This window comes from Mugil cephalus, chromosome 5, assembly GCF_022458985.1.
Source record: "Mugil cephalus isolate CIBA_MC_2020 chromosome 5, CIBA_Mcephalus_1.1, whole genome shotgun sequence".
Classification (NCBI taxonomy): Eukaryota; Metazoa; Chordata; class Actinopteri; order Mugiliformes; family Mugilidae; genus Mugil; species Mugil cephalus.
The window spans coordinates 24,923,400-24,941,303 of NC_061774.1; the positions used below are offsets into that span (position 1 = coordinate 24,923,400).

The window sequence follows — 17,904 nt, forward strand, 5'->3', positions numbered from 1 at the left end:
AAGAAGAAGTTCTCATACACACTTCTTCTTCTGCACCTCACAGATACGTCACATTAGTGCCATTTTTTTCTGAAAAACACAAAATGCACAAGTATAATATTTGTGTTTCGTTCGTTTGACTGGCTTCTCTTTGTCTGCTTTGAGGAGTTTTACGCAGAAATGTAGAAAATTCTGAGGGGTCCAAATACTTTTAAGCGTCACTGTGCGTTATATGTGTGACTGGTTGGATACTATTGGATATTAAAAGGTCTAGTTTTGATGAAGTTTAAACATCTCTGATTCATTAGAAGCTGCCAAGTTGAGCATCATCTGAGTTGACCCCCGAAGAGAAGGCCTGGATCGGGAAATGGTCTGTTTTGGCCGCACGTAATTACGGCCAAAAAAAAGAAAAAAAGAAAAAAGAAAACTCACAAATAATCGTTCTCTTCTGTTTTCCCCCCGACTCTGTGAAAGGATTTCTTCCCCCTCTTCCATACCTTGTTTGGGCCCTGGTGTGATGTTTTGCAAATGTGCATTCTTGTACATTTAGGAGGCCCCCTTCTTTCTCTCAATTCCCACTAGATCCCTGGCGAATTTCAAGCATTCAGAAAAGCAGGAAAGAAACAGGAAAAATGAGTCCACATAAGGTTCAGATTAAATTGTGTTGTGTTGCTTCTTTTTTTTCTTCTTCTTCTTCTTCTTCTTTTTTTTTTCTCTTGGTCCTCCCTTCCCATCGGATGTTTTCATAACTAAACCAAATGTGTGCTCGGAGTCAGCCAAGAGCAGTCAGGAGAGAGAGAATCCCTGAAGCAAAATGTTAAAGTCACATCATTGAATCAAGTTTCCGCCGGCCTCCGGGCGTCCAGGCATCCAGGCATCCAGGCCGGACTCGGGGCTCTGCTGCGGCTCATGAACCCCTCTTTTCCCTCTCTGGTCAGGCTGTTTCTTAGCGAGGCTTTTCATTACTGCTGGCAGAGCGCGAGATTCACTCCAGACAGTTTGAGATGATTGTTGGTGAAACATTTATTAAACAGTTGTCAGCTGCATTTTTCATTCTTCTGGCCTCGCGTCCGTGTGTGTGCGTCCGTGTGTGCGTGCGACTGACGACTGGAGCTGCAGAGAGTTAGCGTTTAACTTTATGTGTTGGGCTGAAGATTGAAATCTAGAAATAACAACTGTGCAGAAATGTTGAGTCTGCATGAAAATTATTACAGAAAACACACAATAAAGATACTACTACAATAAAGCGGTGTAGTGGAGCCTTGCAGAGGCCGTGTGTGTGTGAGCTTTTGTTTGTGATGCATTTTTAATTTCTCCAAGGTATTTGGGCACAAGGATAATTTCACTGTATATTACAATAAAGTCACCAATGTGTAACAAAATCTAAAAAAAAGCTGTGCAAAGACAAAAATTATGAAATCCCAGTGTCCTCAAACGAGTGCTTCCTAATTTGTGCGTCATATCAAACTAGAAAAGTTAATAAGTGTAAATAAATTTCAACCATAGAATTTGATGAGATTTTGCACTTGTGGAGCTTGTCCCATGATTTTAACTTGTTTGCATGTGGCTTTGCACTTTACATGTGCAAAGTGTGTATCCCCTTCATGCATGACGTCACGCAGGCGCAGGTGATTTTTGCAGAGTGCGTCTCCTACATTGTCAGTCGGGACGGAACCGCAACGGTTTCTCAGGTTTTCTTCCCACTGCCGTCGTCCTCTCAGCCTTTGAGGAAGACGAGGGCCCTCCACCTTCGCAGCGCAGGCAGCTGATGCCTTGGGGTCGGTGCGCACGGCGTTGGTGAGCGGCGCTCCTCATCCCCCCCCTCCACCCCCCCCCTCGTCCCCGGCTTCCTTCCACATCCCTATCCTGCCTCGCATCGTCCGCTGCACTCGGACCAGATGTTTTTGTGCGGCGTCGCTCTGAAGCGTTAACGCAGACGAAGAGCCGGAGCTTCGGCCAGGTGGAACGATGGGATGTTTCAGACCTCTGGGCATTGGGGGGGGCGGGGAGGGCGGGGAGGGCGGGCGTACGTGAAGGAGCGAGAGAAAAGACTTCATACGCCGGGGAGCGGGGACTGGGGAACACATTGACCTCACGGAGGACAAACCTGCTTGCTCGAATTGTCTTTCTCCTTCTCCTCTTCCTCCCTCTCTCCGTCTGTCTCTCTGTCCCTCGCCTAGTCGAACGGGTCCTGGAAAATATAAACAGGATGCAGTCTTGTCTGATCGTAAATCCCCTCTCGTCTGCTCTCTGGCCTCCAGCCCTGGACCACGTCCGTTCCCCTACAGCCCTCTCCACTCCATCTCCCACCCAGACCCCGCTCCTCCTCCCCCTTCCAGCTCAACTCTTTAGCTCAGAAGAGGAAGCCAAGAGTTTATGTGTGTGTGTGTGTGTGTGTGTGTGTGTTTGTGTGATGTGTGCACATGTGCATTGAGAATGGTTGCCTGTCTAATATGCTGTTACCCAACTCCGGGACTGGAAATGTGGTTGTGGGCTGGTTTTGTAACTACTAATCATTGCCCACATTTAGCGTGTAATTAACTCAGAGAAGACCTGTCCTCCCACCTGCAGGGGTTAAATCTGCACAGCTGGATGCAAGCTGATCCACACATGACGTTGGTATTGTTGTTTTTGCTTTCAGCGTTTTTGGTTTTTCGTGCATTTTTTGGCGATGGCTGCGTTTCAGTTTTGCAAAGCGAACCTTCCCGTGCAACTCTCGTCCCCGAAGTGTGTTCCGTTCCTTGTGCGTGTAACTGATGCATGCATTACCTGCACGTCAAGGTTTTTGCACCGATTTCTGGAAACTCTTTTGGGGGAAGCCCCGAACAAGCACTGAAAGAACATCCTCTGTTTAGGATGTGCTTCAGAACAAGGTCCTTAATCAATCTTCATTTCCCTCCGTGACATAGATAACAACTGCGGTTGCTGAAACAACCCGTTTCTCCCTTACTGATTGTGGAAAATAGTGCAAAGCTAAAAGGAAGTTCCCTCAGCGAGCGTTGCTTAGCTTCCTTTAAACAAGACGCTTGACCACAGCTGCTTAGCATCCAACAATACAGAGCGGTTTATTTTTTTCCGTACGGGTAGCAGACGTATTTAAATAACCTTTCCGGCTAATAAATAAAAAGTATTTTTTCTGCGGTAATATGTGTTGTGTGTCAGTCATCGCCTCACCATTATGCGCCGCTGACTGTTCCCAGACTTCCTCTGCCTCAGATCAGTCCGCATTGACCTCTTTCTGCGAAAGGAAACAAAGGCCCAGTCTTGACGCTGACTCATCAGTGTTTGTTTTGTTGTCCTCTTTTTTTTTTATTACGATGCAGACTGAAGGCATTCAAACCTTAAGCACTTCAATTACACTTCCCTTCCCTTTGGCCTACTCTTGTTTTCTCCTCAATAATGCGGGGCCCAATTATTTTTACCTCGTCAAAAGGGGGATTAGTGTTCATCTTGGAGAGCTGCATTCGCTAGGTGTGTACCGTCGTAGCAAGTACGAGCCTGAATGTTGTGTGTGAAGAGTTGGAATCGGCACATGTGTGTTTGGAATGAAAACCCTCGAGCAACAGCGATTCTGGCATTGCTTCTCGAGGCCACTGTTTTCTTAAGTTCACATTTTTCTCCAACATATGAAACTATTTGTTACGAAAAACCTTGGTTAAAAGTCAAGCTTGGTGTATTATTACCTTTTTTGTCCTGAATTTGTTGGAAAGTTTTTCTCCTGTTTATTTATTTAAAGGGATACGCCACACATCACTGTATTCCCCAGAGTTGGATAAGTGAGGGTAAAAGCATTTTTAAATCGCTCCAGACATTGTCCTAATCTGGCAGTGCAGCTGTTAGCTTTAGCTTAGCATAGGTGAGAAACTGGGGTCACTAATTTCCATAATGGCTGGTACTTACCTGTCCTTGAATGGGGGGAACTGTGTGCCTAAACTTTCACTTTTGCAGACGACAGGCTAATTGGCAATGCTACATTACAACGCCTGTGCTAAGCTAAAGCTAACAGCTGCGCTCCCAGATTAGGACAATGTCTGGACCGATTTAAAAGTGTTTTTTCCTCACTTACATACACTACATACATACACTGAGTGACTAGTCACTGAGTGACTAAAATTCACATCGGGGTGGTGTATCCCTTTAACCTTTATTTAACCAGATGAAAAAAAAAAACAAAAAAAAAACCATTGAGCTCAGGATCTCTTTTACAAGGGTGACCTGGCACAGTTACAAGAAAGTGACAGTGTAGATTAAAACATACAATTTTAGAAGTGCAGTGGTATTTTCATTAAGAAGGGCGGGTACTATAAAACAACAAACAACAATTTAAGATTTAAAACACAGACGCTGCTCAGTTGTCTGTCCCTCAGGATAGAGCGGAAGGCTCCAAGTGGAATTACTTCAGAGAGTTTCTCTTCAGGCTGGAGAGTATTCCATGCCGTGGGGGCAGCAAAGCTGAAAGCTTTTTTTTTCCGAGTTCGGTCCTTAACCCCGGGAAACAGATAAAACCCTTGTTGTGCATGAACGGAAGGCGTAGCAACTGCTTGTTTTCTGCAATAATTCTTCTAGTCTTCTGGTGAGAGGTTTAACACCTGTAAACCTTCTCTGTGCAGGTTTGCGCGCCCTGAGACGAGCCCTGGGCGGTTCCCATCGAGCGGCGTCGGACCAGCAGCTGAAGGGGACGGTGACGGTCACTCTGCAGGACCTGCAGTGGGCCATGTCAGTCGTGAAGCCCAGCGCCATGAGGGAGGTCGCTATTGACGTCCCGAAGGTACGGTAGCCCCCTCACTGCCACCCTGCCTTCTTTTTTCCATCATTCACTCATGACCACAAGTTGTTCGGATCTCTTAGAAAAGTCAATAACCGCTGAAACAAAAGAAGAACTGTTCCTCATATTATTATGAGTCAGCAAGATCTGCAAGCTCAGTGCTTCCCGGGCCTACGGAGAGACCAACCGTTTTAGCTCAGACTTCACCGGAAGGCACCGGAAGGAATTTGCAGCGGAGGAACAAAGTCTTAGTATTTGATTTCTCTGGTTGCAGTTTAGCTAAGGTTCCTCAGTTCCTAAAGCGGTTCCCCAGTACAAGCAGCCTGTAAATGTGAATGACGGATTGGCTGCAGTTAGAGTGATTAGGGAGCAAAAGAAAACCGAAATCTGGCCGAAATGTGAATCTTTCAACGATAATGATAAAAGATGTTTTTCCACTTTGTGGAAGTGAAAAGCACCTCTCGTTTTTTTTTTTTGTGTACAATCTCAAGAAGGAAGCATCACCGGCTTCTAAACGCTATAAGGCTAGCTGGTGTTGTGAGGCAGCATAGGAAGAAACGAGCAGCGAAGTGGTGACAACATTGACGAACTGATGACTCAAAATGAGCCAGCACCAAGTTGAGCTGATCTCAACTTTGAGCTGTGGTTGCTGCCACCAAATCGACCATGCAAGTAGCGGCTTGGACCCTGATGTAGCATCAACATCGTTGGCGCTATTTTCTTTTCCAATAAAGAGCAATGATGGAAGAAACGGCTAATTGCATCCACACATTCTGTTTTTTTAGTTTCTTTGAGAATGCATCCTGCTGGGGATGGCTGCTGCCATCAAGGAGTGTCATTGCTATGGGGTGTTGGGTGCCTGGTCGGGTCTAGGTGGGTGCTAAATGTCCACATAAATGAATGCCAGATCCAAAACGTTTCCCAGCAGAACACTGAATTGTCACAAGATGATCAATGTTATTCGCTATTATTCTATTCTATTCTCCTGTCAGTGGTCATAATGTAAAGCCTGATCGGTGCATACAACAGGGTCACCGAGGACACCAGAGCTTGGAACGTCTGCTAGTGGCCCAACGGACCTGGACAACAAGCTGATTGCTTCATGTGAGAATGAGGCTTAATGGTAGCTCAACGATAATCTCAAATTTGTAAAGAGTAAAGTGAAGGGAGAACCTTTTAACTCTGGCCTGGAGCACAGTGGTCATATAGAGCTCCAGTAGTGCAGCCAATAAAAGTCTGAATGTGAGGGGATGAGGGGGAAAGAAATAAAGGTTTGTGGTGCATGCAGCATTTCAGAATAACTACAGCGTAAGAGAAAGAATAAAGACGGTTTGGTTAATGTTCAACTGGAGAACTCCCCTCATACGGCTGCCTGTTTTACGGCATCGTTCTTAATGATGCAATCTTAGTTGGATCCTGTGTTTGTAATCAGCGATAGTTGTGTCTCATTTAACCTTGACACGGCCCTTGGAGGAAGCAGACCGGTTTACATCATGCAGCCTTGGCTTCATTTGAAGCACGAGAGAAAATTTATAACCCGAACGGCGTCACCACTTATCGCCACAAGAAAAAGCTAAAAGCTCGTCAACAGCGGCGGCGCCTCCTTCTTCCCTCTAATGCACATCAACAAATCCCTTAACTGCTCTCTGAGCCGCTGACCACTGAATCACCAGGACTTAAAAGATGGGGTCAGGCCGAGGAAGAGTGGAAATGACCCCGCGACCATTTTCCCCTCCGCTGCAATGAAGATGAATCATGTTCTTTTAGTGGCGGTGGTGGACGGAGGGAGAGAGAGAGAGAGGGTGAGAAGGAGGAGGTGGAAGGAGAGGGGGAGGCAGGGAGGGAGGGAGGGATGAGAGGACAGTGGTGAGACTCCAGGATGTTTTGGAGTTTGCATGTGCAAGACATAACGGACAGGAAGAGGGCTAACATCATCCTCCACCGGTAATTGAAAGCAGATCGGGTCGCTGACGGTTCCTGCCAGCAACCAAAGAAAAAAAAAAAAAGAGAAGAGGAGAAGAAGAAGAAACGTCCTTCCTATCCCTTCACCTCCTCCCCTTTCCTTTCTGCAACACTCTGCACTCACCCAGAGACATTCAGTCCTTGCGGCCGGTTCCTGGAAACAAGAGAGGAGTGAGTTTGGATTTTTTTTTTTTTTTATCCCCCTTGCACAGCTCAGCTGAAAGGCCGGCCACAGAGCCCCGGACTTGATTATCTCCACATGAGTGCAAACATTTGTTTCTAATCCATTTTATATAAGAAACTTCCAGTGGTGCCGGATGAATACATGCCTCGAGTTCCTCTGAAACCTTCTCAAATCACGTATCTGGAGACTCGACTTGTACCGCTTATGCCTCTCGGGTTACATTTTATTTACATGTAAATAGATCCAAAGTCGGTTTTAATTCTCTTGTTTGTTTTGCGACGAGACGTTCCTTCCTCTTTTTGACAGCTCCCTTGTTTACCCAGCAGTGCTCCTCTCGAATGATCATCTTCCACCGTGCAGCAGTCTGGCTTTAATATTTTCATTTGGCAGCCGTATAACGAGGCCATTTATTCCTCCTTTTTAAACATACTCCTTGTCTCCCTGGAGTTTTTTTTTTTTTTTTTTTTGTCTGAGAAGTCCCCCGCACCCTCCTTTCAGCCCCATCAAAGGGCCAGAGCCTGAGAGGCCCCTTGTAAAGTTCAGAAAACAACAGTAAAAGATAATAACTGGGTCTCGCACAAAAAAAAAAGGAGGGGAGGGAAGACAGGGTTGGGAAAAAGGAAAAAAAAAACACAGTGCGGCGAGGTGTGAGTCAAAGCGTTGCCTTCTAATCCCACAGACGCTTCATTCGTGACATAAAGCAGCTTACAATTAGTCTAACTTTTTATTGCTTTGTCCAACAAGGACTCAATGTAGTCTGTGGAGATAAAATGCAACAAAAATGTGATGTGTCACACGTCTGCTTCCGAGACGCTTAGAGGCGAGTGATTGATTTGTGCGCAGACTGAGTGACAGGGCTGGATAATCTCAGAGGCCTTTAAAGTGTTTTCGGCTGCAGGTCATCCTGAGCGTTCGTGCGGCGCACCGGCGGGTGAGGCTCACCTCCCAGAGTGGGTGTATATCACGAGAGGACGTCTTCCACTCCCCCTTCACACTTAAAGATAATTCACGTAACGCCGCGGAAGCTGTAACGTCGCAGATCATTTTAACTGTCTTAAACTGTCTCGGATCAGTTCATCTTATATACTTTAAATCACGAGTCTTCAAACCTGATGGAGAAATTAAGTTGTACCTACTATATGTGTTCTATATTAAACTCGCCTAGTGCTGTTTATACATAAATATACATAATTATTATCATTATTCAAATAATACACAAGTTCAAATATTCATTTTTTTATTCAGTAGTTGGCTGATGGGAGCTAGCTGCACTGTTAGCTTCTCTTTTTGCTAATATTGCAGCATACGTCTGGGATATCGCCTGGGGATTGAACAGGCTCTCCGCTAATTGCGGGAAACCTGACAGAGTCGGCGTGTGATATGCAGCCTCGTGATTGGCTCAGCAGCGATGGGGGCGGGGCCTACTGTGTGCAGGAGGCTTAGATTGACAGGTCTAGTGTGGCGCTGTTGAGACAGCTCCTGTATCACTGAAGTGCTGACTGAAAGATAACATCTTCTGCCTCGTTTTATAAAATATGTTTGATTCATGTTAATGTGTATTTAAAAAAATTTGTGTGGGGAGATTAAAAAATAATGTATAAAAATGTTTAATCAACCAAAGATTTTGCGGCCCCAGTACAGTACCCTGCAGACCCCTTGTTGAAGACCTGTTCTTTAGATTCATGTTTTATTTGTTAAACTAAAGCAGCAAATAGAAACCATTTCTATTTATTTTTTGTCTATGTATGAACTTTAGCTTCAGCGGTTAAACTCAAGCTAATTTGCAAATATTCATTGACAAAACAACGTCGGCTCAAGGGCAGCAGAGGAAGAGAGTTGCAGTGGCGACGAGGCGATAAGAGCTTTGAATTTTAATGAAATCCAGTGAGCCGTAGTGATGACAGGCGGAAATCCTGTGGTGTTTTTGGGTGACAAAGATACTCCCCAAATGTTTACCACAAGGGAAGTCGTCAACAACCTTGGTTCCCACCACCAAATTTACCAATTCATTGGGCAAACCCAGTGGATTTTTATGGTTTTTGAAATATAGATCAACGTCAGCAGTCGGGATGGGCATCGATACGATGTTATCGATACAGATGCCAATCAACAGTTCCTCTTGTGAATTTTTATTTTAGAAATAGTAGGCATTTGTGGTTTCGTGTGAACAACAGCAATTTGTTTACAGCTGTGTGGCGTTAAATTGGAAGAAGGAATTAATAAGCTGGACAAAGAGGACAAAGTTTGCAAACTGTGTTTTGACATTTAAGTGGCAAGGAACTTGTTTTCCACTTTTTATGGACAAGTGCAATACACTGGAAATGAATCATTTGGATTAATATTGTTTTTTGACTCAATGTGTTCCATGAATTACCACTGTCATCTGATTTACATATATACAACTTGTATTTTAAGCTGCATTTAAAATTTCTCAGTGAACTATGTAGAATATTGCAATATCATAATATTGCAATAATGTATCGTATCGTGATTCAAGTATCGTGATACGTATCGTATCACCCACCTCTAGTCGCAATATGTGACATTAAGGAAACAATGATACTATGTCAGTGTCAATAACCTGAGCTACCTTCCTTCAAACAGTATTTAACATTCATCCAGTTTTCTCTCTCCTTTTTCTTTGCTTCCCTTTTTTTCCATCCATTTTTATTTTTTACTTCTCTTTATCTTGATCACCTGTTTCCTCCATTTTTTCTGTCCGTAAGCCCTTTTTACTGTTGCTCTTATCTCGGGCCCTCCCTTTATTTCATTTCATTCCTTTCCAGGCCTTCAAATGAGCGCTGTGCTTCACTCTCCTGCTTCCGGCCTATCTCCTCATCTTCGCCGCTCTCTTCTCCTCTCCTCTCCTCTCCTCTCCTCTCCTCTCCTCTCCTCTCCTCTCCTCTCCTCTCCTCTCCTCCCTCCCCTTCGTCCATCCGTTCCCTTCCCTCTCTTTCTCTCACTCTTTTGCTCTGCGCCGTCCATAAATTGTTCGGTATTTACAGTATGTGGCCAGACGCCAGGTTTCCATTAGGTGCTTCGTTCCCCGGAGACGGCGCCGGTGGCCTGGGATGTGTTACCTCTGGATGGAGAGCAGAAGGGGGGAGAGTGCAAAGAGGGGGGAGGAGGAGGAAGTCAGAAAAGAGGGGAAGGGAGAGAGAGGAACAGGCAGCAGTATTTAAGGTAGAGAATGAGAGATGGCGCGATAGCGTGAGGGTCAGGGCGGTAGAGATAAGATACAGCTTTTGTACTTCCCAAAGTTAGTGCTCCACCTAGAGATTAGTCTAATTGTTGATGATATATTTAAACAACTGATTAAAAAGAGAAAATTAAATGTCCAAAACTTCACTTTTACTAATAATCTGAATATAAAAGCCTCACGTAACCACCTCAATCATAACAGACTATCCCGACCAGAAGGAATTTTCAATCAGATTGAGTAGGGTGGTGGTGAAAATCTTTGATAAACTCTTCAACGGGAAAATATTAGCTCATAATAACCATGTAAACATTTGATCTGGTCATTCCTCTCTGGTTGGGATGAATCCATTCTTTCTGCTCGTGTTTTCTAAACATCAGGTGACGTGAGGGGTTTTGGCGCTCCAACGCAAATAGAACCAAAAAAAAATAAAAAAATCCAAGTTTGAATCTCTGATCAGAAAGATTTCAGTCGAGTTAAAGAAGCACAGACCATGTAAACGAAGCGAGTCCCAAATAGTCAGTACGTTCACATGCACGGGAAAAAACTAATTATTGCCTTAATCCGACTTTAACTGGACAACTTAAGTAAATGTAAAAACTCAGACTAAAATCAGAGTTCTCCCCAATTATTGGCCGTCACAAGTGTCTTCTCTAGGTTACTTTTTAAGTAAAGGTTAATTATTTATTTTCTGCTTGACTGGAACTGAATAACTCACTAACTGTTAAAGTCCGATCAGACATTATGACCTAACATTGACCATCTTGTGACAATTCCATTCAGTGTTGGACCTGGCTTTTGATTCATGTGGATGTTACTTAGACATGTAGCACCCACCTAGACCAGACCAGACACCCCATAGCAATGACACAGTATTAGGACATAGGTCATAATGTTATGCCGGATTGGTGTATATGCTTTCAGTAAACTGGGGAAACCTGCATTCTCCATATATAGTAGTAGACTGGCCACATGCATGTTCATACCCAATCAAAAATAAATTTTCACATGATAAATCTTCTGACAGTAGATCCCGGTGTTAAACTAAACTAATTAACTTCTAACTATTTGCACATTTCAGTTCCATTTGTGCCGTAGAAACCACGTAACCAGAAGCCGTCTTATCACCGTGTTGTTGCTCCAAATCTGTCTTAAAAAGCATGATCTCGTATCGCACTTAAAGTAAGTAAGCCGCGGCTCCAAACTAATAAAAAAAGAGGTCAGGGGCCGGGGGAGAAATCAGATGACTGACCTGCGGTTATGTATATACAGATTTAACAGTAACCAGGCTTGTACAGTGCAAATAAACACATCATATGACTTCCTGCAAAACCTGATTTCTTCTCCCTTTTGTGCATGTGTGTGTAACAAGAGAAAGTGGGAGGACAGGAAAGGAGCGCAGTAAAGAGATAAGACAGATAACAGAGAGGGGGACAGAGAGGGTATGAAACAAGATCAAAATGGAGATAGAGAAGGAGAAAGATGGGGGGGCGGGTAGAGGAGGGGGAGAAAAGAAGTATGAATGGAGTAGAGCTGAAACGTAAGGAAGACGGAATGGGTAATGAAGAAAGAGACAGGAAGGATGAAAAAGGAGCTTTAGAGGTTTTGGATGAGGGTTTCTTCTCCTTATCTGCTTTATCTCCTCCGGTCGTTCACTGCCGGACTCTCCCTCCCTATCCTCCCTCCTCCCATCTGTCAGACAGACAGCTGTTGGCAGACTCGTTCTGTTGTTGTTCACTCCGTCCAGATTCTCCCAGATTCAACCCGAGCCCCCGGTTCCTCCGTTTTCTTTTCCAAATATGCTTTTATGCTTCACGTCTCTCCCTCTCGGCCCTGACCCCTGTCATCGGTTTGGAAGGACATGACGTTCTGAGAGTTAGAAAAGGTCCTCCTCCGGGTTACATGAGCACATCTGTGACATCAGCGTGCAATCAGAGTTTGTTTGGTCTGCTGCATTCATTGTTGGCGATGCGTTTGCGTCTGCCACGGATTCAGACTGGATCGAGGAATCCAAAGAGTGCAACTCATGCTGATCATTTATTAGAGCTTGGCCACTCGCTGTTATCCGCTAGCAGTTTGCTTGATTGTATATTATTGCATGAATGATCGATGGCTCTGAACCTGGCGCTCTTTAATTCAACCTTTTGGACTGGTTTCCACACTCTTCTCCATCTGCTTCTTTTAAGAGTACACCTTCTCCTGCGTTTGCCGCGGCTTCTTCGTGCACATATTGTTTTTCCTTTACGCCCTATAGGCTCATTTAAAATACGGCGGGACATAGACGTCCTACCCTACTTGTGTGCGCTCACCAGTTTGCCTCGCTCTGTAAAATCGCTAACCAACGCTCTGTCTTTTTTGCCAGTCACGTTAAATTTTGTTTCTACTTCCTGCTTCCCTTTCAACAATGGCAACGGAAACTTTTGCCAAAATTTCGCCTCAAAATGAGTCACACAAATGTTTATATCTCCAAACCTCCTCAGTTAACCTTTCCTCGATGTGTTCCAAATTTATTGATCCAAAACAATCAGTTTGAAAATTGTTGAGGCGGAAAACAGCCAGAAATACTAAAGCGTAAACATGCTACTACAAAGTGGACCAATCACAGCTCTTGTGTTCTATGTCGCCAGGACGTGTTGTTACATTTCACGTCAGGCTACGGCGTTAGCGTCTGTGCTGTCGCCATAGCTACAGCGTTAAATTGACACAGAGGAATAAACCTCGCATAGATTCAGATTCAGAAAACAATTTTTCCCCAGTTAAGGGCACACAGAGCAGGCAACAACGATACAAGACTGTGTGTAAAAGCTTAGTTAAAGATTTAGGAACCACAGGATAAACAAAGAATGAATACACACTTAAAATAAAAGAAAAAGAAACACACACCTGGTCACGAGTAGTGCAAAAATGAGTACTGCAATGAATTAACATTATATACATACTGTATATATGTAATACAAAAAATACAGAAGTAAAAATAATAATTTGTTGTAACTAATGGAGTAATTTGTACCATGCTGTAAATATGTTTATTTCTACTGTAACATGGAGGTCTATGGGGATTGACTCACTTATGCCTCAAGTGGCCATGTAAGGAACTGCAGTTCTGTCACTTTGTATATTGCAAGCAGTTGTGACCCATATTAGGTAAAACTCCAGAGTAAACTTTTTCTCCAGTTTACCAAAAAAAAAAACTATTTAACACTTTTACCTCTTCCCCTCCTTCCAGGTCCGCTGGTCAGACGTCGGCGGGATGGAAGAGGTGAAGCTGAAACTGAAGCAGGCTGTGGAGTGGCCCCTGAGGCACCCGGAAGCCTTCACCCGCATGGGGATCCAGCCTCCGAAAGGAGTCCTGCTCTACGGGCCCCCGGGCTGCTCCAAGACCATGATAGCCAAGGCTCTGGCTAATGAGAGCGGGCTCAACTTCCTAGCTGTTAAAGTGAGTTTTCATCATATAATCATAATTTTCTTTCATCTTTCATTTTCTGTTAAACATGATTTTTGTCCTGGGCAAAAGATTGTTGGCTTTTCCCCGACTTTTAAATATGAACAAATAATGTCTCACAGATGTGTCTCTTCATATCACGTTCCTGTCCCGAGTGCCCGGCCAAAACGCTGCATGTGACTCTGCAATTAGTTTGACGACTGATGAGTTGTTGATTCAGTCTCATCTCTTTTGCCTTTTGCCTTTTTTTTTTTAGATCAGAGTTGGTAACTTATCATAGCCCATCAAACTGCATTGCTGTGTCCCTCTGAATTAGCCATCAGCCGTCTGAGGGGAGTTGCCGAAGTGACGGTGGTTTGATATGAAACGCACATGTCCATACGCAAAGCGAAGAGCAGTCGAAGATAAAATGTACAATATGTTAGTTTGTGTCTCGAAATGGAAAAAAAAAAACAAAAAAAAAAACGTTGAACCGCTTTAACCTTTAAACATACGGTTTTCTTTTCCTTTAAATAGCTTTAAGGCACGCTGAGTTATATTACACCATGTATCAGTTTGTTTAAGGGTTTGAGACTCAAGTTCAGAAATTCTTAGACACATTTCCACAATATTATTCTTGACATATTTGATGTCTGTGGAAACGATGGGGTTTCCATTTCAGCTCAAAGCGACGCTCTATCTATGTAGTGGCAGTTTGACCTTATGTGCATCGAGTGTACACCGATCCAGCATTATATTATGACCACCTTCCTAATATGGCGTAGGTTGTGACTCATCATCGAATAGACATGGACCCTCGGAGGGGTCCTGTGGAGGGGGGGCGTCTGCGGATCAGTTTGGGATCTAGTGAATTTAGAGGCCAGGTCAACACCTTGTTCTGTTCTTCATGTTTTTTTGAGTTGCTCCTAAATTGTGTGTGCATCAGGCTGACGGCATCAAGGAGTGTCATTGCTGTGGGGTGGGGGTGTCTGGTCCGGTCTGGTGGGTGCTACATGTCTAAGTAACATCCACATGAATGAATGCCAGGTCCAAATGTTTCCCATCAGAACACTGAATTGATGCAACATGGTCAACGTTCTTTACTTCCCCTCGTTGGTGTCGTATGCACATATGAAATTAAAGTCATCCACGTATCACAGGATCACAAGTGGCCACCTAGAGGGCACATTAGAGATCACTCAGACCCCGTTCAGACCGACACATCACTATTTATTGATCTCTGTCCATCATTAGTTATTTTCTAAATGTCTGAACATTGGTGTGGGCCTTTCCTATAGTAATGTGAACACATAACATGTCCTGGCCACATTGATGGGCCATCTACTCAAATGACTTTCTCTTACGTGGGAAGAGGTATCCATCAATCATTCTGAGTTTTTAATAATTGCCAAAAATAAAAATAAAAATGTAAGAGCCTTTTAAAAATATTTTTATCATTGTAGGTATTAAATCTAAGTCGGAATTGGCAACATTAGTGAGTATTATAAGGCTGTGTATAAATAGCTATGTTGGCTGGTGGTTAATTAGCAATATTTTCTCACTAATGAAAGATGTCCTTATTTATCTGTGTCTAACTATGCAGCAGCTACAGAAACATATACTGCACATGAGGACTCGTCGAGGGTTTGAGTTTTAATCATTGTAAATAATATTTTACTGTGTGCAGATTTCATGGCTTTCCGCAATTTTTATCATGTCCCCATGTCATGGCGATTCATAAGAGACAGCATCGGTTTGCACTCATTCGCAAAACTATACGATGGGATCTCGATCGACGGCTCCAGACCCACGTGGAGACGCGTTTTTTCCCTCCTCGGATGCGTTGAAGTAGCCGCAGGGATGATTGGTCGGTGCCCGGCTTCCTCTGCAGAGAGAAAACCTCGTCTGGCCTTTGACCCCGTGTTTGTCCCCTCTCATTCATCACCTCATCCTCTCTGTCACCCTCACCCCCAAACCCCCCTGGCCCCTGTTGACAGAGATTGATTGATCAGCTTGTTGAATTGTTGATCAGTGAGTATTAAAAAAGTTAAAAAAAAAAAACAAGCGGTTGCCGTGCGAGACGGGAAGCCGTGACAGGAGCTCTCATCTGGGATCATTAAGGCAGCGTCAGGCTTTGCTTTACAACTTTACCTTCAATTTCTGTCCACATGCACACGGAAACCACACACAAAAAAGATCACAAAATGAAACAACAAAGACCCTGAAGGGCTCTGACTTCGAATTATTCATTATTATTTATTGTCGTTCAAACAAACAAACTGCAAGTGAGTTTTAATCATCTAAACTTCCAGAAGTCCGAAGTGAACTATCAAATAAACATAAAAGCTAAACATATATTTACGTTTCCACGTCAGTGATGTTATTTTGACTTGACTTCGAAGCCTGCGGTCGTATCTCACTGCTGAGAATCATGCCCGTCTGTTTAAACCGATCATTTCCGAAAGATTTTTTCGCCCGATTTCCAAAATGTTTTCCCCTTTCACTCCGGCCCCGGAGGCTGTTTAGTGTCTGACACGACGGCGGATTAAAAACAGAGTTGTACCATAATCTCGCGCAGCGAGTTTGAAGTCGTCACAAAGGGAACGAGCGCCCTATGAAAAGGCTAAAAAACATCCTGTCCCTCCCGCTGAAAGCCGCTCTCCACCATCTGCAATAACAGTATCAGGTTTTTCCAGTGCGGCGGCTGCTTTGACATAGATACGTTATCCAGATTTAAATGTGGATACTTTAAGGCTCAGCCTGTTTCCTCTGTGTGAAAAAGCCCTATTATCATCTTGTCAATTTCGGTTTCCTCCCGCTGCAGCCACTCAGACACACTCACATCCGCAGATGCATACGTGCACACACACACACACACACACACACACACACGGCTCGTATCTCCACAGAAGAGCCGGTGGTTTCAAACTCACCGTGTCCAACCGTTGGCTCTGCCACAGATACAGAGAGAGAGAGAGAGAGGAACCTGGGATTAATGAGTCAACCTCCACACTCACTTACTGGAGGAGACAAAAGGCCTGGGAGTGGAGTGTCGTCTCCTCCGTCGGCCCTGAGGTGTTGAAAGGGTGGATTGCACTGGAGGAAGTCTTTCTAAAGGGTTGAGTGGATGTTTATCTGCTCTGAGTGAGGGAGAGATTCACGAGGAAGGGCCTCAAATACTAAAAGAAGAAGAAGAAGAAGAGGCGGGGTACCAGTGTTCTTTTTCATTATGATATGATTTTTTAATATACCATAATTTTTTGTTATTATTTGTTTCACCTTAATTTAACCAGAGAAAAAGGCCCATTGAGATCAAGGGTGACCTGGTCAAGAAAGGCAACGGCACACAGATAATACACAAATAACAACAATCACAAAAATACTAACTGGTTAGCAGATAAAGTGCAGGAGTGATGACTTCAGGAACGATTTAAAAACACAGGCAATGCTGAATGGATTCCTGTTGTCGGCCTTTTAGGACACAACGAAAGGCCTCAAATGAGAGAAGTTCAGACATTTTCTGTACAGATTGAAAGGAGGCAGACAGAAATAAAAGCCCCAATTCAGTCCAAACATGAGGAACAGCTAGGTGTGAAATGTCATTAGATATTATAGACATATAAACAACTTCACCATAATCAAGAATAGGCAGAAAAGTATCTGATATCAGAAAGGTACTCGCTCTGAGGGAGAAACATGTTTCTGTGACAGAAAGCGAGTTTCACACTTAATTTAGACACAAAACTTTTAATGTGCTCTTTAAATGAAAGTTTCCCATCAATAAATAAACCCAGGTAGTTGTAACCGGTGTATTTGATCACACAGCTTTCAGAACGCTGCACCGCGAGACACCGTTTCTGATTTTAACGTCTATTAAAGACGTGGCAGTTTAAATATTATTAAATATGAATAAATAGGTTAAAATAAATGAAACCTCCCTTTCTGGATAAAGAAATAAAATCGTTCTTCTCTGTAGTTATCTTGTCAAACAGACTGCTTATGATTCCAGTGCCTGACAAAAAGAAAGGACATTTAAAATTGTGTCGTAGTTACTTTTCAGCCATGTTTGGTCAGTTTGAGTTTTATGTGTCATTTAGTTCAAGATTCAAGATTCAAGATCACTTTACTGATCCCTGCAGGGAAATGATTTTGTCCAAGAGTCACGAGATAAGAAATATATATATATATGAACAAGACATAGACATAAGAATAAAATAAGAATAAGGTAGAAGTAAAATTTACAAAAAATGTGCAGGTCCTATTTACATATATATTATTTGGTGAATCTTAGATTTCAATATGACTTCTGAAATTCTACATATTCTAAAATCTTAGTATTTGCTCATGTTGAGTTACTTTTGCTTAAATCCCTGAAATCCAGGAAGTAGATGGGG

General features: G+C 43.5%; 1 protein-coding gene across 1 annotated transcript in view; it reads left to right on the forward strand.

Moving 5' to 3' along the window:
- spata5 (spermatogenesis associated 5) overlaps positions 1 to 17,904 on the forward strand; it is a 128,016-nt gene that overhangs the window by 21,177 nt on the left and 88,935 nt on the right. The window contains exons 11-12 of the mRNA XM_047585385.1: positions 4,590 to 4,747; positions 13,316 to 13,525. Coding sequence (XP_047441341.1) covers positions 4,590 to 4,747; positions 13,316 to 13,525 — 368 coding nt within the window. The remainder of the gene's footprint in view (positions 1 to 4,589; positions 4,748 to 13,315; positions 13,526 to 17,904) is intronic.